A 19,790-nucleotide genomic window follows, 5' to 3' on the forward strand; every position below is an offset into this window, starting at 1 on the left:
ATATGGCACTTGTGCTCGAAAAATAGTTGGAAACCGCCTTTGATTTTGACGAAAGCTTTACTACTTAAGTACTTACCTATGCTTACGTATTAAGTAATATGTAGTAATATGTACCCATACTCCATTTTAGTAGGCAATACAATAGTTAACTAAAGAAAAATATTCTTGATATTACTTTTTATTTAAAAACTCAGTTTTAAAAAAGGCTATCTTAAAATAAGCGTATCTTTGCTTTCCTACTTAAATATTAAATTGTAAGATGCAACCCTAAGCACGGCCACGGCACGGTTGCGGTCACTGAACTGTGCGCTATCGCATTGGAATAACAATCAAGCGTTCGAGCTTTTAAGGTTCATTTTATAACGCACCTAGGAATTTGTAGGTAGTTGGGGAACTTGTAGGTGCTTATAACAGTAGGTATGGACTTTTTTGTATATAGTGATTTATCTGTTACGTAGTAACTATTATATAATCTGTGGTATTACTCTCGTACTCATGACTTTTCAATCGTCAGTTGATAGTAATTTAGGTTACGCTCTTCCAATGTTCTAAGTGTATGAGCATGTGTAGGTACCTATAGCACTTATTAAATGTTTGGTGCGAATCCAGAATATCGGTACAGTAGGTATACAGCGAAAAGAGCAGGACCAAATATGGATTCCTGAGGTACCCTGTTGGTCCAATTATACTTTAGGAATAAAAAATAAAATGTAATAATTTTTGTTGATATTCGTTTTATTGCATTAAAATTAAAATTCTATATTATGAGTTGTTTCTTTAGTTGAGTTCTTCGGGAAGGACGACGGCGGCCTCGGGCAGCACGGGGGTGCCGATGACGACGGGCTCCACGGGCACGGGGGCAGCCTCGACGACCTGGATGGGCTCAGCGGGGACGGGGGCGACCTCCACAACCTGCACGGGCTCAGCAGCGGAGTCCACCACGTTGACGGGCGTAGGCTGGATGGGCTCGGGGATGACGGCGGGGCCGACGGCGATGGGGCTGGCCTCAGCGGCGGCCTGGTTGATGTTCAGGATGATCTGGACCAGGGGAGTGCTGGCGGCGGCGGGGGTGGGAGCGACCACAGCGGGGGCGGGGGCGACGACGGACTCTTCAGCAACGACGCCACCGTCGGGCATGGGGAAGTCGATGAGGGCGGGGCCGACAGAGATGGGCTCGGAGCCAGCTTCGACGATAGCGGGGCCGACGGCGACGGGCTCAGGCTTGACGCCCAACACATCGAGGAGCATCTCCTCGAGCGCGGCGGCGGTGGCGGGGTCGGTGCTGGGGCTCTGGATGGCGGCGATGATCTCCTGCAGCTCGGCGAGCTCGGCGCCCGCAGGGGTGGGCCTGACGGCGGCCGAAGCCACGGCGGCGATGAGGGCGAAGGCGATCAGGAATCTCATTTTGATTTATCTGCAAATTGTTAATGTTAGCTGTGTTACAAGTTCCTTTGTGACGATTTCTGTTCGAAGAAATATAATTTATAAAGTAGGAGTACTAATTATAAATACTTACTTTTGTCTGCTTTTTACACGACTGGTGATGCTTAAAATTTTCGCCCATTATTTATATTAATTTTTATCTTATAATTTTAACGGATTTTTTAACTTATCGTTCTATATCTAATTCAATACTAGATTGTACTAGTAGGTACATAGGCACGCGAGTTTATTTACAACGGGTGGATTAAGAAACTAATAAGCATGCCTAAAATTGTTGAAGCTTCTTCCTTATTGAATTCAGATAATAGATAGATATGCGTTAAATAATTCCTATAACATTTAATGTTAATTCTGGGAAACACAATGCGTAAAAACGCAGTATGTAGAAAACCCATGGTCGACAAACTGTTGAACAACAATGTAGCGTCATTAAAAGCTTCATAAGCAAAAGACAGAAAAGTTCAAAAGTAGCTTACCACGGAATTATAGTGGCATCCCATGTCGCTAGATGACCCTTTTACTTAAATCCAAAATTCGTCATCTTCCGAGCCTATTCCCAACTAGATATGTTGAGGTCGGCTTCCACTCTAACTGTGTGCAGCTGAGTACCAGTATTATACAAGTAGCGACTGCTTATCTGACCTCCTCAACCCAATACTCCTTGGTAAGACTGGTGTCAGACTGACTGGCTTCTGACTACTCGCAACGACTGCCAAGGATGTTTAATGACAGTCGAGACCTACATTTTAATATGCCCTCCGAAACACAGTCTTATTCAACCAAGATATACTTAGAGATTACATATGTACCTCGAAACTTAGACAAACTGCATTTGGATTTGCCTGACCTGGAATCGAACCTGTACACTCATACTTGAGAGGTTGATTCTCTACCCACTAGGCTACCACGACTTTTTTTCTAGTTTAAACCGAAAATAATAAATTATAATTATCGAAAGAAAGGTTTTCAATCATGAAAATATAAAAACAAAGCCTTAACGTCATTTTCATATTAATATATTAATTATGTGATAATTTGTGAATCTTTTAACTGTGTTACGCAGGTTTTTTATATCCAAATGAACTTTGATTTTGTTTGTTATATTTGCTGCAGTTTTGTTGTTTATTCCAACTTCTGCATCAGTTTTTAAACGTTAACGTAATTCCAATATTGTATTGTAATACACGGCTGTGTTGCTGGGACGTTTATGCATTAGGTACCACTTCTTTCCAGTCAGTTTTTGGGGGTGCTGTGGTACTACTATTGACGTGAAAAAGTGCCAATCTAATTAGCTTACTTTCAATAAAAGATTTCTACTTTTTTTAATCTACATTTGAAGTGCATTCGATGAAAAAACTTACTTCACGAAACACCAGAGGATGAGGGAAAGGAAAGAAAGGTTTTGGACTTTTGCACAAAAAAACATCTACCTCTATTTATGTGCTTTTTTGTATATCTCCACGGCACCAATGCATGCTGATTTTCCAGACTTTCTTTGATCACATAAATGCTATTTGTCATTCAAGCCCAGTCATCACCTTTAGATCAGTCAATTGTACAATTCAAGCATACAATTAAGAGGCGACTGCGAGAATGCGAGGGACTGACCTATAATCCAATGGCTAATGACATCCATAAAAAATATCCAGACAATAACTGATACTAATAATCGTAGCTTAACATGAGATTTAATGAATACCTAAAGATTATTTATGTGATCTGGTTGTGTCGTTAGCAAATGCCGGCAATTTCAGTAAAAACGCATGATAAGACAAGGCTTTTTGATTTATTTTATCATTTAAAGCTATTGATACTGTCTAAGTACTCAAAGATATGGCACGTGCTCAACACAACAAACTTACACTTTTATCATTCGAAAGTTTTTAAAATAAAATAAGTCATTTGCTGAAACAGCCAAGGAAGAAATTGCTATGAAGGTTACCCGCCCGGTCAAACACTTTGATTGTAAATGTTCCTAACTATGAGTGACATGATAAATGGCTTATCATCGTTAGAAGTGTTTGAATTTTAAACAGCGACAACATAACTTCTGCGTGACATAAATGTCGGTCCGATTGCCGATCCATCGGGCTATGAGAGTGAAGGAATAGTGAATTCACCTGTGTTTGCGCAAATACTTGTGCACTATATGTTCTGCGCAGTTGGCTAATCTCCTTACATGAGAACTGCCACCGTAGCCGATAATCGGCTAGGAGGACATTATCATGTGCTTTAGTATTTCTTCTCTCAATAAAATTTTGAAAATCGTAAAGTAGTTCTCACAATGCACGGTGCAATATCAGTGGCAATTGATGATATCAGATTGATCTTTAATAATGGCAAAATTCATTATTTTATAAGGGCTGTAAACTTTAAAAAGATCCGCTACAATATTGCAATAAAGTAATTCCAATTGCAATATACATTTGAAGATAAAATTCAATATAAATACTATGACAAAAACTGCACACGACAAGTCGTCTCTGAAACGCGTCGCAAATAGTAAGTGTCTGGTCCTCTTCATTGTGCAAATGAATTGTGTGTGAAGATTGCATTTCAAGAGTTTAATCGTATTTCCAGATCCACCAAGATGAAATACTTCCTGGCTATCGCCCTCCTCGTCACCGTGGCTTCGGCCGCTATGGTCAAGCCTACCCCGGTAAGCGCTGAAATAGCCGAGATCCAGGAGATCATCGCTGCTATCCAGAGCCCCAGCACCGACCCCGCCACCGCTGTCGCACTCGAGGCTATGCTCCTCGATGTCCTCGGCATCAAGCCCGAACCCATCGCTGTCGGACCCGCAATCGTCGACTTCCCCCTCCCTGATGGTGGCATCATCCCTGAGCCCGTCCTCGCTCCCTCTCCTCTGCCAATCGCTCCCTCCCCTGTGGCCATCATCCCCGGCCCTGCCGCCGCTGAGGTCGCCGCCAGCACTCCCCTGGTGCAGATCATCCTGAACATCAACCAGGCTGCTGCTGGGTCTAACCCTATCTCCGTTGGCCCCGCCGTCGTGCCCGGACCCGTCAGGCCTGAGCCCATTCAGGTTGTGGAATCTGCTCCTGAGCCCGTGCAGGTTGTGGAGGTTGCCCCAGTGCCCGTGGAGCCCGTCATCATCGGCACCCCCGTGCTTCCCGAGGCCGCCATCACCCTCCCTGAGGAACTGAACTAAAATTAAAGCACTGACCGGTTATTGTATCAATAAAGTGTTCGTTTCTACATGTGATGCAATAAAAGTGATTTGCGAAATTGTCTTGTAATTTTTTCTAACTTCACATCATAAGAGTTTGGATAGCAATATTGCGTGAAATGATATATGATCTGCATTTTGCTTTGACTTTAAAAAAATCGACAAGCTTCTTCATGCCTACATTTCCTCTTTTAAAGTCTGAAAATACAATCGTAAAGACGTATAAGATTGATTAAATAATGAACTTATGTAGTATGTGTTTCATCAGTAGACTACCTGCCTAAGATAAGGACCTAACCGTTAAAAACTTTATTGCACTTCATTCGATTGAAGTTTTGTACCACAGGTACTCTACGTCTAAAAATCCATAAGTATACAGTCGCGAGGCTTTTTTAAATTGCTAGCTCTGTCTATTTGTGCTACGTGAAATTGTATGTCTGGCTATTGCAAAATTAACTATATGCTATGAGATGAAAACAAATTATGTAATTGTGTTCAATAATGAAGAGATACAATATTCAAATTAATTATAACGATATTCGAAAAAAACTTAAAAGAAATGTCGGAAAGAAGACTGAAATTAAAAAAAATATTGGGAAAAGCAAACTAGCTGAAAGAAATAGTAAATAACCTATTGTCTACTTGAAACGTGAGTTAGGTACTCACGTTTAAATATACATAATATAAAGGTTATTTGAATTATAACAGTAGGTATTAGGCAGGGACACGCTTACGTTAATCTTGGTCATAGATAAATCACTAATCCGTTTGCAGTATTTAATAGATAATCTATTCCATATAAATAGGCGCACGAAATGGACAAAGACAAGTCGTCTTCGATACGCGTCTTATAAAGTAAGTATAAGAGCTACAATTGGAATTGCAAGCAATACCTGACAAACATTTAAAAAACAGGTTCCATAATATTCGTTATTAACTTTGTCATCCAAATCTTTCAGATACTGTCAATATGAAATTCTTAATCGCCTTCGCCCTCATCGCCGCCGTGGCTTCGGCCGCCGTCAGGCCCACCCCGGCGGGCGCCGAGCTCGCCGAGCTGCAGGAGATCATCGCCGCCATCCAGAGCCCCAGCACCGACCCCGCCACCGCCGCCGCGCTCGAGGAGATGCTCCTCGATGTGTTGGGCGTCAAGCCTGAGCCCGTCGCCGTCGGCCCCGCTATCGTCGAAGCTGGCTCCGAGCCCATCTCTGTCGGCCCCGCCCTCATCGACTTCCCCATGCCCGACGGTGGCGTCGTTGCTGAAGAGTCCATCGTTGCCCCCGCCCCCGTTGTGATCGCTCCCGCCCCCGCCGCCGCCAGCACTCCCCTGGTCCAGATCATCCTGAACATCAACCAGGCCGCCGCTGAGGCCAGCCCCATCGCCGTCGGCCCCGCCGTCATCCCCGAACCCATCATTCCTACGCCCGTCCAGGTTGTGGAATCCGCTCCTGAACCCGTGCAGGTTGTGGAGGTCGCCCCCGTCCCCGCTGAGCCCGTCCAGGTCGTCGAGGCTGCCCCCGTGCCCGTGGAGCCCGTCGTCATCGGCACCCCCGTGCTGCCCGAGGCCGCCGTCGTCCTCCCCGAGGAACTCAACTAATATGTGACGCACGACTTTGTGGTTCTCATATTCGTTTACTGTGTCTAAAAAATGTTTTTACATTGTGATACAATAAAAGGAATTTGCGAATAATACCCTACATTTTTTAAAAGTTTAATCATCCCTGCTGATTTAAAACCATTAGTTGTAAAAATGATGGCAACAATCTGTTTGACTATAAAAAGAAGATCCAAAAGGAAAGAAGCCCACATTATTTAATGTTCCGACAGTGAATTCTACGCACTTCATATTGGCCCTTCTATTGAAGAAAACGTCTAATAAATTCTGCGTACCTGATCTATATCCAAACCATGGTAAAGAAATCGAGTGAAAATAGAGAGATCATTTTAACCCATTAAAATAAATCAAACCCCGACCTGAAGGGAAGGGAAAGTACCCCAGATATTCATATAATTAAAGTCCAGCGCGTGTGTTTAATGTTTAAAAAAAAAACAGCCCAGGATTTTTTGGTAAAGTAATCTGAAAGCTGTTTGGAATTCGTATACAAGCTGCTGATTTGAAAAAAAATCGTGCCAATTTTATTGTTGATTTGAGTCGAGAATCATTAGCATAATTAAGTCCTTGACTTTGGCACGGATGCAAATCAACAGCTTGTAGGTATACGATATTAGGTATTCGAATTGTTCAGGTTGTTTACTTTGACCTATACATATTAGTTGTAATGTGAATAAACTTGTCATTCAAGGAAAGTTAGAATAAGGCTGACTGCTATCTTCTTCTCTGCAGTGTGATTCTATAAGACTTCACTCTAAACTTCGCATCTGAATCCGCCGTGAGTTTTGTGATTGGCATTCTCAAACTACACTAGCGCTACTCTTGCGAGCGTGTTTGCGAGTTGAACTAAATTAAACTCGAGATTTTGACAGATAAAGTATGAGATGACTTTTAGAACGTTTTGAACCGAATGCGAAGTGAGAGTGAATAGCGAAGTGAAATGCGAGTTGTTGTCTGAATTTTATAGAATCGACGTACTGACCTTTGTTTTTGGGGAGTAGAAGGTATAGGTAAATTAAAATACAATTCATTATTATAATTGACTGCTTATATTACTTATCAAGAGTGGAAATAAGTTGCATCAGATGTTATTCGAAAAGTTTTACATTTATTGCTTAGTTGAGTTCCTCGGGGAGGACGACAGCGGGAGCGGGAAGCACGGGGGTGCCAATGACGACGGGTTCAACGGGCACGGGGGCAGCCTCGACCACCTGGACGGGCTCAACGGGGACAGCCTCAGGGGCGACAACGCCGATAGGGTGCACGGGCATGGGGATGACAGGTGCGGGCTCAATAATGACGGGCTCAGGGACGATAGGGGTAGCTTCAGCAGCGGCCTGGTTGATGTTCAAGATGATCTGCACTAGAGGAGCACTGGCTTCAGCGACGGGTCCGGGAGCAACAACCACGGGAGAAGGCACGGGAGCGTCAATCAATGCGGGTCCGATAGCAATGGGCTCAAACTGAGGCTTGTCAATGATAGCGGGTCCAACGGATATGGGCTCATACTGAGGTCCGTCGACGATGGCCGGGCCAACCTGGACGGGTTCACCGACGATAGCGGGGCCGACAGCAATGGGTTCTGGTTTCAGTTCAGAGAGAGCCTCGTGAAGCTGTGCGAGGATAGCGGAGATGCTGGGCCTGGTGGGCTGGGCCGAGGCCACGGCGGCGATCAGGAGGAGGGTTGCGAAGTATTTCATCTTGATGGTCCTGGAAATACAGAGAAATTATTAAATGAGATATTTAAATGCTCATGATGAATTGACAAAACGAAATTAATTCGTGTTGTAAATTGTTGTATCAGGCTACTTACGTTGTTGTCGGTATGCAATCAACAATGTCACTCCTTACTTTCGTTCTCTTTTTATATGGTTTATTATCAACAAATTTTCATTACAATAAATCATCCTGATCTATTTATCAGGTTCTTTCAAGTTGCATTTGGGTATTGCAATCAATCAAATACAAAAATTATGACAGTTACAATTACCTGGATAGAAAACCTAAGAGATATGTCTAAATTATCTCGATTCATAGCTACGTTTTTATCTACCGTCAATTTTTATCTTTCCCGTGGTTTCGTCAACACCTTAAACCAGGGTATTCCCATATGTTAATCTTGTTGTCAAACTATGTGATTCACCGTATAGATCCGTTTTCATACTATATGCCTATTACCTAATACTGTTGAAACGTAGATAAAGGTTGCACGTTGGTTGAATCGTTGCCGCTCACTGGGTGAAGCTTGCGCTCAGCTGTGGATAGCAAAATGATGGTAATATGACCAGGCCTCTGTCACTCTCTGTACTTGCGCGCGATAAATGCCTACCGCTCGCTGGGTTACCGGTAGCCCCACGCGGCTCAGGGCGCACAACAGTCACACTCGCCGTGCGTGCGTGGCATGTTATGCTGTTGGTTTTTATTAGGTTTTTTGAGCTACCTCACAAACTGATGGATTATTTTGAGTTGTGTTGGTTTATATGCGACTATTGTAAGATTTAGAAACATTTTATATGTATGAACTTATCTAGTAATTCTATATTTTTTTAAATAAATTAATACTTATCTACTTTATGATTAACAGAGATCATTAGGTACTTAGTTTACTTTAGATACCTACTTAGTTATATGAACTGTATTGTGAGTTTTGTAGCTTAAAACACATCTCGAGTGTAAGTAGGCATAGTTCTGGTCCAACTTAATGACGACTAGGAACATTACGCGTGTCGCTACGCAGTAACCAATTTTAGGTATGTATCAACACTCGACGGAGTTGTACCATATGGGGTATGGCACTTGTGCTCGAAAAATAGTTGGAAACCGCCTTTGATTTTGACGAAAGCTTTGCTTAAGTACTTACCTATGCTTACGTATTAGGTAATATTTAGTAATATGTACCCATACTCCATTTTAGTAGGCAATACAATAGTTAACTAAAGAAAAATATTCTTGATATTACTTTTTATTTAAAAATTCAGTATTAAAAAAGGCTATCTTAAAATAAGCGTAACTTTGTTTTCCTACTTAAATATTATAAATTGTAAGAAGCAACCCTAAGCACGGCCACGGCACGGTTGCGGTCACTGAACTGTGTGCTATCGCATTGGAATAACAATCAAGCGCTCGAGCTTTAAGGTTCATTTTATAACGCAGCTAGGAATTTTTAGGTAGTTGGGGAACTTGTAGGTGCTTATAACAGTAGGTATGGACTTTTTTGTATGGAGTGATTTATCTGTTACGTAGTAACTATTATATAATCTGTGATATGACGTTAAACTGTAGGTCCCGGCTGTCATTTAACATTCTTGGCAATCGTTGCGGGCATCCATAATCCAGTTAGTTTGACACTAGTCTTACCAAGGGGTACTGGGTTGCCAGGGTAAGTGGGTTGAGGAGGTCAGATAGGCAGTCGCTCCATGAAAATCACTGGTACTCAGCTGCATCCGGTTAGCCTGAAAACCGACCCCAACATACATGGGATAAGGCTAGGCAGATAATGATGACACATTAATAATTAATTACCCAAGTAACTAAGACTCTGTTAAAGCTCAAGACATTAATTACAAAGACATAAGAACACACGTAAGCAGTCTTGAAGTGTGTGTGTCTTGGGGCTTTTTCTGACGTTCGAAAAGTGATATGGTTTTTAGTGTACTTTGAATAAACGCTTTTCGACTTGATTTGAACTAATGCAAAACGTTGCATTTATCTAAGTACCCACGATGTCATTGAAAATAGAATCTCTAAAAACATAACTAGTCTGTTTTAAATGCCATTGCCATTGCGTAATCTACATTATCTCAGGATGGGAGTATTAGTGAAAGCACAGATAGTTACTTATTATATACAGATTAATTTTAACATTAAGCCATTCCACCTTCATTCATTAACTAATTTTTAATACTCGGATGTCTAGATAATGAGTACTTAATGTATTATTAGAAAGATGTTTCAGCTAATAATTTATTTATTTATTTAGTTATCAAAAACACAGCTAATTTAATCTTTACAGGCACTTAGCCTAATACGACAAAATTAGTTACATTATATAAAATTTAAAAATTCAAAATTACATTATACATACGAAACTAAACATAATATCACAAAAATAATACCACTACTAAAGTTTTAAATACTAACAATACTATAGGTGGCCCTTGTGAACTCATTCTTAAAAATAGACGGATTCGTATACCTAGTTTAATCACAGGCTGTATTGTGGCGGATAATAAATACATTTGCTGTTGCAAAGAGGCTATATTTCATATAGAGGTAGACCTATTAGGGAGCGTCACGCTAGTTGCCCGGTTATAAGGGAGTTCTTATGGAGAAGGGCAGGCAAGAAACTCCATGTGTTTTCTCATTATGTACCTACGTTTTTTTTTTATGTTCAGGTTTCCTCATGATATTATCTTAAGTTGTTAGGCAGTTCTATAAAGTCAGCTTCTTGACTTGAGAGACCAGTTTGAGTAAGTTTTCTTTAAGAGTAAGCTTTTTTTCTGTTCCAATGACTTGGCTAATTTCTATAGGTATTCTAGTCGCATAACTTTAATTAGTAGGTAACGTTTAAATTTTGGCTCAGTAACAGTTCATTTAAATATTTCAAAATGAATCATGCTTTTCGCAAAGTAGGTAAGGCAATAACAGAAAGGCGATAAAAAATCCGGTAAGTACTTAGGTACGTGAAACAGTAATATGCTGTCATAAAAAATAATGAAGTATGATTTATGTTTCAAATACATTTTTATCCACTTGTCTATGGCCTGAAATAACATTTTCAAAACAAAGAATAGACGCCATTTACCCATGATAAAAACATTAAAATCATTATGAAACTGAAAACTGCTTTTCACTATCATTATGACTACAAATTATCACAAAATTTTTGATATCAGCTTGATATAACAAGCGGTTATTTATTGCCTTATTACTTGACATAACGATAAACTTCGGTTAAGTCGGTAAGGTATTATAAAAGCTAATAAAACAATAAAGAAATCGTGATTAAACGTATTGTCTACTGTGACGTCACGGTTGCCAAAATTATTATCGCTTCCTTTGTATTGTTCAATGCTGATTGATTGTAATTTCGACAGCTGTTTATTTAGCCTTAAGTAAACATTGGGTACCTTATTGTTTACAATATAATATTATTTGGATCACACGAAACCATGTCTCTCTATAACGAGGCTCAAACAAACTCCCCGAATTAGAAGTTAATTGATCTCAAATACACCTAGGATCATCGGACTAAAGCCCAAGTTCCCCTAAACATAAACAGTATTTTAACCGACTTCTATTTTTTTTTGAACAGCCGATTAATTTTCACGTTGAAGTTTCAGTAATCAAGACGGTTAACTTGGCCTGTTAATACAGAAAAATTTAGGGTAATAGCAAGGGGTGCATTCTCATGACCCTTAAATTTTCTGTCTGTTTTCTATTGTTTATTTCCCGCAAAATATGTGCTCTTGCTTCATTTTTAACGGATTCTTTCCTTATTCAGCTCTATTTATAGGTACTCCAAATTTTTATAGGCCAGTAAAAATTATATTAAATATTTAACAAAAATGATACCTACCTATAACCTAACTTTAAAATTCTATGCCAAAGAAGCTTGAAAAAGAGAGATATGACCGATGACCGAATGACGATTATCTATTAAAGCACGCATCATCATTTACGTATATAGTTTACCTATTGTTTTAGAACCATCCATTGCTATTTACAATGAATTTATTGCATTATTTATCAGCTTCCTGTGTTCCCTTCGATATGAAATTAGTATATAAAGTTCTAAATTAGGTTATTATAGTGTATTTGTCTTTCGATCTAGAATTATAAACAACCAAGGTACGTGGAGTGAACATTGAACAATATAGAAAAGTGTTACATTTGTGTTATAATTTTTAAGTGCCAAGAAGACAAATTATTCCGTTTCAGAAGAAAGTTCAAACGAAACGTTTATCATATCCGTATCATTGAAATCAATTTTGAAAGAAAAACTAAAAGACAATAACAGCAATAACAGTTACCTGCTACAACAATAGTTGTAGAAGAAAGTTCACGTTACATTTTAAAAGTGACGGTAAAACCAACATCCCTACATGTGTTTATAATTAAGAAACAATAAACATTCTTGACGCAATCATACTTAATTCACAAGAAAGTTTAAAATAACTAAATTAATATTTTTCCAACAGAAAACATGAGATTCCTAATCCTCGCTGCTCTCATGGCTGTTGCGGTCGCCGAGTCCAACAGTGGCCTCGTGATACCCGTACCTGGTGGGCCTGTTCCAGCTCCCGACCCTGAAGAGGCTTTCCACCCCATCGCAATCGGCCCCGCCATCATCGATAACTTCGAACCAATAGCCATCGGCCCAGCCGTCATAGACACACCTGCACCCTCCAACCCCAACCCACTGGTCCAAATAATCTTAAACATCAACGCAGCAAGCGCCCCTGCTGCCCCTGTGGAACCTGTAGTCATTAAACCTCCTCCCGTCCGCCCTGACCCTGTGCAGGTCGTAGAAACAGCACCTGTACCTGTAGAGCCTGTGCTCATTGAAACACCTATTATCCCGTCACCGGTTGTGGTTTTACCTGACGAACTCAACTGAACTGCATTGAATTATGGTTTTTCGTCTAACAACATGTAAATAGAGAATAAAGGATTGGTTTCTTGAAGCATTTTATCTTTTACTGAATAATAATGAATTCCTTTTAAGAATTAATACTGCTTATAATACCCATGAGACCGAATAATGCTGTACATGAATCAGCTCTTAGAGTGCTGCAAACTAAGCAGTCAGTCGACAGTTGACCCGAAGGTTGGCAAACATTTACTTTTAGAGAAAATCTTGATTTCAATCAAACTTACACTTAGATTCATCTTCATACTGTATGTACCCAAACAAACTATCGGCCAGCTTAAAACAGTGTGGTTATCTGTTGAACATTCAAAGGAAGACTTTTAGAACAATAACAACTAAGAATAAATTACGCCAAATCCCAATTTCTTATCAAGCAAAGTTCACAGGTACTCTTCAAAGCGGGATTTCTGAAGTCAAACACATTATTTATTATTTTGTTTGTCGCTCTAATCTAAAAAGGAATGAATTTACAAACTTCTAATCTTAATATTGAGTCGTAAATTGTGAACGGTATGCCGATAATTCGCCATTATTTATATTCACCTTGATATGTCTCATATGTCATTATACGTCACATAGGTATTGTAAAACGAGTCTTTTTCATGTATCATGTACCTATCGAGTGTACGTCTTGTTGCCTTTCTAAGTAAATCCGTAATTTATACCTATGAAGCAGCGAATATTACCTACCAAGATACACATGGATTGGATTCACCAAAAAACAATGTCATCATCATCCTCCGAGCCTTTTTCCCAACCATGTTGGGGTCGGCTTCCAGTCTAACCGGATTGAGTACCAGTGCTTTATAAGAAGCGACTGCCTATCTGATCTCCTCAACCCGGTTACCCGGGCACCCCGATACCTCTTTGTTAGGGTTATGGCACATTATACCGGCACCGCAACAGCACAGCTGCAGCACGGCGTCGCCTCGAATTGAGACTACGGCTAGCTGCCAGCGCGCTAACTACGCGTTGTCCGCAAGGTGTAAGCTCGCCGTCCGCGCGCCGGCCGCGAGGTGTAAGCTTGCTGTCACCGCAAACTCAATATTATTTTAAAACGGTATTTTTAGTTTTTAGTATTTTAACACGACGAAATGACGTTGTTTCGGTGCCGACTCGGAGTCGGCGCGTAATGAGCGTGCCGTCGGCGCGCTGTACGCATACGGTCCGCTCGCTTGCAGCACGCGGGCTGCAAGTCGAGTTGTGTGGTAACGGCAAGCGCGCTGATTGCCCGCCGTTGGCTTTTTCATTTTGACATTACGAAATATATTACAATAACACGATTTAATGCTCTAAATTGAATGACAAGTTAAATGCTGGTGTGGAGCGGTCCTGTTGCGGTGCCGGTACAATGTGCCATGACCCTTAGACTGGTGTCAAACTTACTGGCTTTATAAACATCATTTTCTAACAAGCCCAATAGAAATACAGCTATCATACGATGTTCCATCATGAAGTTCTGATTCATGCCTTCCAGCTTCATCATCAGATCAGTTCGATGGTGCCATATTATTGTTTGTCGTCAGAACTACATATAGCTGCCACGACGCTAGAATTTTTTCAAATTCTTATTTCTTTAGTATTTATAGTTCGGCCATTCAGAGAATGCGTTCCTGACACGTCGCGATTGAACTGACGACGTAACTACATTCATTGATTATTGATATAATAATGTTGTTTTAATGCTCCTCAATTGTTAAAACGGTAAACAACCAGCAAAAATATTTTTATCGTAACTGCAACGCCATTGCAAAGTTACGTCGTCAGTTCAATCGCGACGTGTCAGGAACGCATTCTCTGAATGGCCGAACTATAATTTTTGTAACCGTAGATTTCATTACTCGTCAGTTACATAAAAATCGACGAATTGGATTTGAATTTGGAAACTCGAAAAAACACTTGAATCGACCAAAAGGATTAATCCAACTGGCAGCATAGGTAACAAAAGCAGATAGAAAATAAACTATTTGAAGCCTGACGAGAAAGGAGTTTGGTTAAGCTTTAACAAACCATAAACTATTGAACTAACAAGACTTTCAAATTAAAATGTGTTTTCAGTTCATGATTTCGTCATCTATGAGAAAATATCAGTCATGGATCATAATGATGGTGCAACATGAATCTAAATACTTCCGCGTAATTAATATCAATACGTGTCACTATCTTTTAAGATTAAAAATCTGAAAAGCTTGCGAATTTCCCTTGATAACGCTTTCATATAAAATAACGTGCATCCTAATCAGAGAGCATACTTTGTTTTTGCAAGTAAATAATCACAAGTAAGTTGTCAATTAATTAATTAAAATTAAATATCAATAAGACCAAAAAAAAAATCTGTATATGCAAAATTTTTGCAATAATGGTGTGTGTGAACTTCTTACAATTTTTCTTTTTCTTCCCAGAAATGAAATTCCTGCTGTCTGTCGCTGCCGTCATCGCCGTGGCCGTCGCTGTGCCCACACAGCGCGGCCTCGTGGCTCCCGGACCCGCCGGCCCCGTGCCCGCGCCTGAGTTCGTGCCCATCTCCGTCGGCCCCGCCATCATCGACTCCTTCGAGCCCATCGCCATCGGACCCGCCCTCGTCGAAGCTGAATTCGAGCCCATCGCTGTTGGACCCGCAATCGTTGACTTCCCCCTACCCGACGGTGGTGTTGTTGCTGAGCCCGTCCTCGCTCCCTCTCCCCTGCCCGTCATTCCCTCTCCTGTTGCCATCATCCCTGGCCCCGCCGCCGCTGAGGCTGCCTCTGCCACTCCCCTGGTGCAGATCATCCTGAACATCAACCAGGCTGCTGCTGAGTCTCACCCCATCTCCGTTGGACCCGCTATCGTTCCTGAGCCCGTCCAGGTTGTCGAGGTCGCTCCTGAACCCGTACAGGTTGTTGAGCCCGCACCCATCGCCCCTATTGCCGTGAACCCCATCGGTGTTGTCGCCCCCGAGCCCGTCCAGGTCATCGAAGCTGCCCCCGTCCCCGCTGAGCCCGTTGTCATCGGCACCCCCGTGCTCCCCGAGGCCGCCGTCGTCCTTCCCGAGGCCCTGAACTAAACTTAGATGTATATGTACCTTACTATTGTAATTGAGAAGAATGGCATGGTAACCTTCAATGGACTTTCTACCAACGAGATGAAACGCTTGTACGTCCAGTGAGAAATAAAGCACGATTCGAATCATCAGTTCTAGTTTCTGTTCATTCCTTATTATTCTAAGGACCCATAAAGATGTCATCATTAGTATACATACTATTTGCGCAGTGCTTACTTTTAGACGGCCTTTTCACCAGACGGCCGATAGGGCTAAAGATCAGTATGAATACACATTACAGAGATCAAGTATTTAGCTGTTCAGACCGATTGAAAACATGATTTTTGTCCAACACCAGGTCAACTGTTTAATCTGCAGTGTGGGGGTGTCTAATAAGTCTCTAAATAGTAGGTGTTCCTCTCGCTTTACTATTCAAACCTAAAGAATATTTACTTTGGTCGACTTTGTTGATTATACTTGTGTATAAGAAATAAATGCCAGAGCGCAAGCTGAATCCCTACTAAAACTTAAAAACATAAACATGATTTTGCAAGCATTAGCTCAGCTAGTTGATTTACGCCAAATCTTTCCAGCTCTTATCCCACGCCTTAAGAAGTAGGATCAGCTCTCGATCTAAGATCAGATCGGATAATAGCTACCAGGAAAAGATCTCCTTATATTGTATGCATGTCCCCAAGTAAAGGGGAACTTCAAGCAGCTGGTGAAATCATGAGAAGCAGCTTAATTAATACCTAGTCTAATTCACTCGATAATCGAGAGCTATTCATAAAATCAGGGCAGTCAAGGTTTTGCTAAAATTGAAATAATTCACAGCTACATAAGTTATCAGCATTTCGATTATCGATCTGAATACCGAGAAGAAGAAAGAAGCGAATGAATACGAGCTGCCTAAAATGTAAAAGGTAGATTTCGTTTTTGAGAGGCCTATGTTAGGACGTGTATGGAGATAGACTAGACCTGATGCAATTTTGACGAATGGTGATGACGTATTTAACTTTTATGACCTTTTTCCTTTAATGACTTTGGGCTATATAAGATAAGTACACATGACGATACCTATATAATTCAAATCTAAACATATTCCGTCTTACCACAAAAACTTTTTTACGTCAGTTTAAGACTTGTCTAAAAAAATGACAAATTATGACGTTGACATATGGTTCATTTTGGAGCCACATTTTTTTTAGACAAGTGTAAAACAGTGGTTAAAGTTTTTGTAGTAAGGCCATAAATGTTTAGATTTACATATATTCACAGACTGGTTTCAATTGCCTCGTATGTTTCATTTTCAGTAGCCTCATTTATCTGAAGATTCTTCTCATCAAGTGAAGACGATCACGCTCAAGGCGGACTGACGATTACATTTTTTTAAATCCTAGGCTTTCCTACATTATAAACATAGGGATTGATGTGACATAATTAGAATCGAAAGTAAAATACATAAATTTAACATTATCAGATCTTTTAATGTATCAATATATTGGACATGCAAGCGTTTCAAGGTGTTGGTAGAAAGTCCAAGTTTAAACAATTGAAGATGTTAGATTGTCATGCGCAGTGGCTTTGTAGGGTTGGTAGACAATGTATGATAGACGCTTAGTTGAGTTCCTCGGGGAGGACGACGGCTGCCTCGGGCAGCACGGGGGTGCCGATGACGACGGGCTCCACGGGCACGGGCGCAGCCTCGACGACCTGGACGGGCTCAGCGGGGACGGGGGCGACCTCCACAACCTGCACGGGCTCAGGAGCGGATTCCACAACCTGGACAGGCGTAGGAATGATGGGCTCGGGGATGACGGCGGGGCCGACGGCGATGGGGCTAAGGTCAGAGGCCTGGTTGATGTTCAGGATGATCTGAACGAGGGGAGCACCAGCAGACACATCAGCGACGGCGGATCCATCGACGATGGACACAGGGGAGGGGACGATAGCGGGCTCCTCAGCAACAACACCACCGTCGGGGAGGGGGAAGTCGACGATTGCGGGTCCAACAGCGATGGGCTCGAATTCAGCTTCGACGAGAGCGGGTCCGATGGCGATGGGCTCGAAGGAGTCGATGATGGCGGGGCCGACGGCGATGGGCTCGTACTCAGGCGCGGGCACGGGTCCAGCAGGTGCAGGGGCCACGAGGCCGCGCTGTGTGGGCACAGCGACGGCCACGGCGATGACGGCAGCAACAGTCAGCAAGAATTTCATTTCTGGAGATGGAAAAAAAATACTGAAAACTGGCACTGGCAGTAACTATAAAAGAAGGATAGTTATCCTTACTTTATTCTCGAACAAATAACACATAGAAATAGAAAGTAAGCAATGGATTAAAGTATTGTTTTTACTTACTTATTATGCTGCTTGTTTATAGCTGCAAGATACAAAGTATCTATAGAGTTCTGACTAAAATTTCGGCGTTTTATACATGAGTGTTATCTTCAGGCAATATAATTATTATGATGATAAAGAAGGGAGTGTTACCGGATCATTGCAAGGGTTAGATACGTAGAGGTTATTTAGATTAATTTAAAGAGGAAGGCATGGCTGTAAAATAGAGAGAATGGAATGCTGAATGAGATGAATGGAAAGCTGGATGAAGGGTACCAGTACCTATAGCTTGTAGGCTTGCATGATGGACAGGATTTGTTATAGATGTTAAAGGTTTTTTTGAAATCTAAAATACATAATGTCTTGACATCCTTCTATGTTCTTCAAGTTTCGTTTGATCCACTTGCTCAATTTACCCATTGCTGCAAAATATCATTTGTTCTCTTTCTTTTAAACATAACCCTTCTCAACTTCTGACTTTCAAAGTTCAATCAGCACTTTGGCTAATAGATTTTCTTACTTTATTTTTTTATCAGTAATTTAATGTCAAAGTTTCGGTGTGAACATTATTTGACATAAAAATGGATTTTTATTACTATCCATTTTCCCTCAGTTTTACTCGCGTCCCTCGGGAACTACTGCCCATACCTGAAAAAAATGTAGCCTATGTTACGCGAGAATTATTAAGCTTTCCAATAGTGAAAGAATTTTTCAAATTGATTCAGTAGTTTTGGAGCCTACAAGGTACAAAGAAACAACTATATAAAAAATTAACAAAAGAAAGAAGTCAATTAGAATTGCCTCGCTTATAATCAAAATATTAGCTTATTGACAAGCAATACCTATACATAGTTTACAACCAATCAAAAAATTAACATCAATCATGACATTTTAAAATGATTGAAGTACATAGTAGACGGCTTCTGATCTAAGCATAAAAATACCTGACTTTTCACGTGTCATACTATCGTACATTCGCAATGAGCAACGTGCAAAATACGCGATAACTACCGCCAATCTATCCATGTAATAAATAATGTCTGAATTAACAGTACTTTTCCGGCAATAGCTTTGTCTATAATTTATGATCGTGAAGTTAAACTACGCACTGATTAAAATTATGACAAACGAACTTGTGAAATTAACTGCGTCATTAAAAAATGAAACTACAGCTGCTAATATGTAAATTGTACCACCCTTCACCCTTTAAGGCAATTTTAGCACTCTTATTATCCAAAAGTCCAACTCTGTGTATGAATATTTTTATATGATTTATATGACTACCTATATTACGTATTATATTACAGGTATTCGTCTTTACCATTCCATTTTTTTTGCTCATTTATGATTATAACTTAACCTTCCCTACCGAATCTCTCTATATTATCACTCTAAGGTTTGTTGTTAGAAAACCCAACTCTGGGTTGACCTCGCCTTTGTGCATTACCTCTATGTATTGTGTGTGTAAAAAAAAACATTAATAGTTAATACTACCTTGAGCTATCCTGATGATGAAGCCAAGAAAAGGTAGGTAGAACCT

General features: G+C 40.8%; 7 protein-coding genes across 9 annotated transcripts; 4 read left to right on the forward strand and 3 right to left on the reverse strand.

Moving 5' to 3' along the window:
• Positions 1-717: 717 nt before the first annotated feature.
• LOC124638366 (calphotin-like) lies at positions 718-2,994 on the reverse strand. Of its 2 annotated transcripts, XM_047175314.1 has the most exons (3): positions 2,982-2,994; positions 1,517-1,525; positions 718-1,414 (listed from the first exon to the last, which is right to left on the reverse strand). In XM_047175314.1, exon 3 carries the CDS (start codon positions 1,402-1,404, stop codon positions 778-780), a length of 627 nt encoding a protein of 208 aa, XP_047031270.1. In that variant the 5' UTR covers positions 1,405-1,414; positions 1,517-1,525; positions 2,982-2,994; the 3' UTR covers positions 718-777. The 2 variants fall into 2 exon arrangements, with proteins under 2 accessions (XP_047031270.1, XP_047031269.1); XM_047175313.1 differs by lacking the exon at positions 2,982-2,994 and having other exon boundaries at positions 1,517-1,634.
• Positions 2,995-3,812: 818 nt separating this feature from the next.
• Positions 3,813-4,689, forward strand: LOC124638312 (calphotin-like). Its single transcript, XM_047175246.1, has 2 exons — positions 3,813-3,945; positions 4,024-4,689. The coding sequence occupies exon 2, from the start codon at positions 4,034-4,036 to the stop codon at positions 4,610-4,612; it is 579 nt and encodes a 192-aa protein (XP_047031202.1). The 5' UTR covers positions 3,813-3,945; positions 4,024-4,033; the 3' UTR covers positions 4,613-4,689.
• A 664-nt stretch (positions 4,690-5,353) lies between these two features.
• LOC124638311 (calphotin-like) lies at positions 5,354-6,322 on the forward strand. The gene is made up of 2 exons (XM_047175245.1): positions 5,354-5,485; positions 5,590-6,322. The coding sequence occupies exon 2, from the start codon at positions 5,601-5,603 to the stop codon at positions 6,225-6,227; it is 627 nt and encodes a 208-aa protein (XP_047031201.1). The 5' UTR covers positions 5,354-5,485; positions 5,590-5,600; the 3' UTR covers positions 6,228-6,322.
• Positions 6,323-7,268: 946 nt separating this feature from the next.
• LOC124638533 (36.4 kDa proline-rich protein-like) lies at positions 7,269-8,206 on the reverse strand. Its single transcript, XM_047175507.1, has 2 exons — positions 8,056-8,206; positions 7,269-7,952 (listed from the first exon to the last, which is right to left on the reverse strand). The coding sequence occupies exon 2, from the start codon at positions 7,940-7,942 to the stop codon at positions 7,358-7,360; it is 585 nt and encodes a 194-aa protein (XP_047031463.1). The 5' UTR covers positions 7,943-7,952; positions 8,056-8,206; the 3' UTR covers positions 7,269-7,357.
• A 3,729-nt stretch (positions 8,207-11,935) lies between these two features.
• On the forward strand, positions 11,936-12,928 carry LOC124638168 (vegetative cell wall protein gp1-like). Of its 2 annotated transcripts, none has more exons than XM_047175055.1 (2): positions 11,936-12,092; positions 12,443-12,928. In XM_047175055.1, exon 2 carries the CDS (start codon positions 12,448-12,450, stop codon positions 12,859-12,861), a length of 414 nt encoding a protein of 137 aa, XP_047031011.1. In that variant the 5' UTR covers positions 11,936-12,092; positions 12,443-12,447; the 3' UTR covers positions 12,862-12,928. The 2 variants fall into 2 exon arrangements, with proteins under 2 accessions (XP_047031011.1, XP_047031012.1); XM_047175056.1 differs by lacking the exon at positions 11,936-12,092 and adding an exon at positions 12,173-12,327.
• Positions 12,929-15,038: 2,110 nt separating this feature from the next.
• Positions 15,039-16,065, forward strand: LOC124638149 (calphotin-like). The gene is made up of 2 exons (XM_047175030.1): positions 15,039-15,173; positions 15,297-16,065. The coding sequence occupies exon 2, from the start codon at positions 15,299-15,301 to the stop codon at positions 15,935-15,937; it is 639 nt and encodes a 212-aa protein (XP_047030986.1). The 5' UTR covers positions 15,039-15,173; positions 15,297-15,298; the 3' UTR covers positions 15,938-16,065.
• Positions 16,066-17,379: 1,314 nt separating this feature from the next.
• Positions 17,380-18,421, reverse strand: LOC124638150 (actin cytoskeleton-regulatory complex protein PAN1-like). Its single transcript, XM_047175032.1, has 2 exons — positions 18,272-18,421; positions 17,380-18,132 (listed from the first exon to the last, which is right to left on the reverse strand). Exon 2 carries the CDS (start codon positions 18,128-18,130, stop codon positions 17,531-17,533), a length of 600 nt encoding a protein of 199 aa, XP_047030988.1. The 5' UTR covers positions 18,131-18,132; positions 18,272-18,421; the 3' UTR covers positions 17,380-17,530.
• Between the last annotated feature and the right edge of the window lie 1,369 nt (positions 18,422-19,790).

The sequence above is a fragment of the Helicoverpa zea genome, chromosome 17 (genome assembly GCF_022581195.2).
Source record: "Helicoverpa zea isolate HzStark_Cry1AcR chromosome 17, ilHelZeax1.1, whole genome shotgun sequence".
NCBI classification, from domain to species: domain Eukaryota; kingdom Metazoa; phylum Arthropoda; class Insecta; order Lepidoptera; family Noctuidae; genus Helicoverpa; species Helicoverpa zea.

What these genes read in the sequence shown, in the direction of transcription:
- LOC124638149 (XM_047175030.1), top strand. Translation starts at nt 15,299, where the DNA reads ATGAAATTCCTGCTGTCTGTCGCTGCCGTCATCGCCGTGGCCGTCGCT.
- LOC124638311 (XM_047175245.1), top strand. Translation starts at nt 5,601, where the DNA reads ATGAAATTCTTAATCGCCTTCGCCCTCATCGCCGCCGTGGCTTCGGCC.
- LOC124638168 (XM_047175055.1), top strand. Translation starts at nt 12,448, where the DNA reads ATGAGATTCCTAATCCTCGCTGCTCTCATGGCTGTTGCGGTCGCCGAG.
- LOC124638312 (XM_047175246.1), top strand. Translation starts at nt 4,034, where the DNA reads ATGAAATACTTCCTGGCTATCGCCCTCCTCGTCACCGTGGCTTCGGCC.
- LOC124638150 (XM_047175032.1), bottom strand. Translation starts at nt 18,130, where the DNA reads ATGAAATTCTTGCTGACTGTTGCTGCCGTCATCGCCGTGGCCGTCGCT.
- LOC124638533 (XM_047175507.1), bottom strand. Translation starts at nt 7,942, where the DNA reads ATGAAATACTTCGCAACCCTCCTCCTGATCGCCGCCGTGGCCTCGGCC.
- LOC124638366 (XM_047175314.1), bottom strand. Translation starts at nt 1,404, where the DNA reads ATGAGATTCCTGATCGCCTTCGCCCTCATCGCCGCCGTGGCTTCGGCC.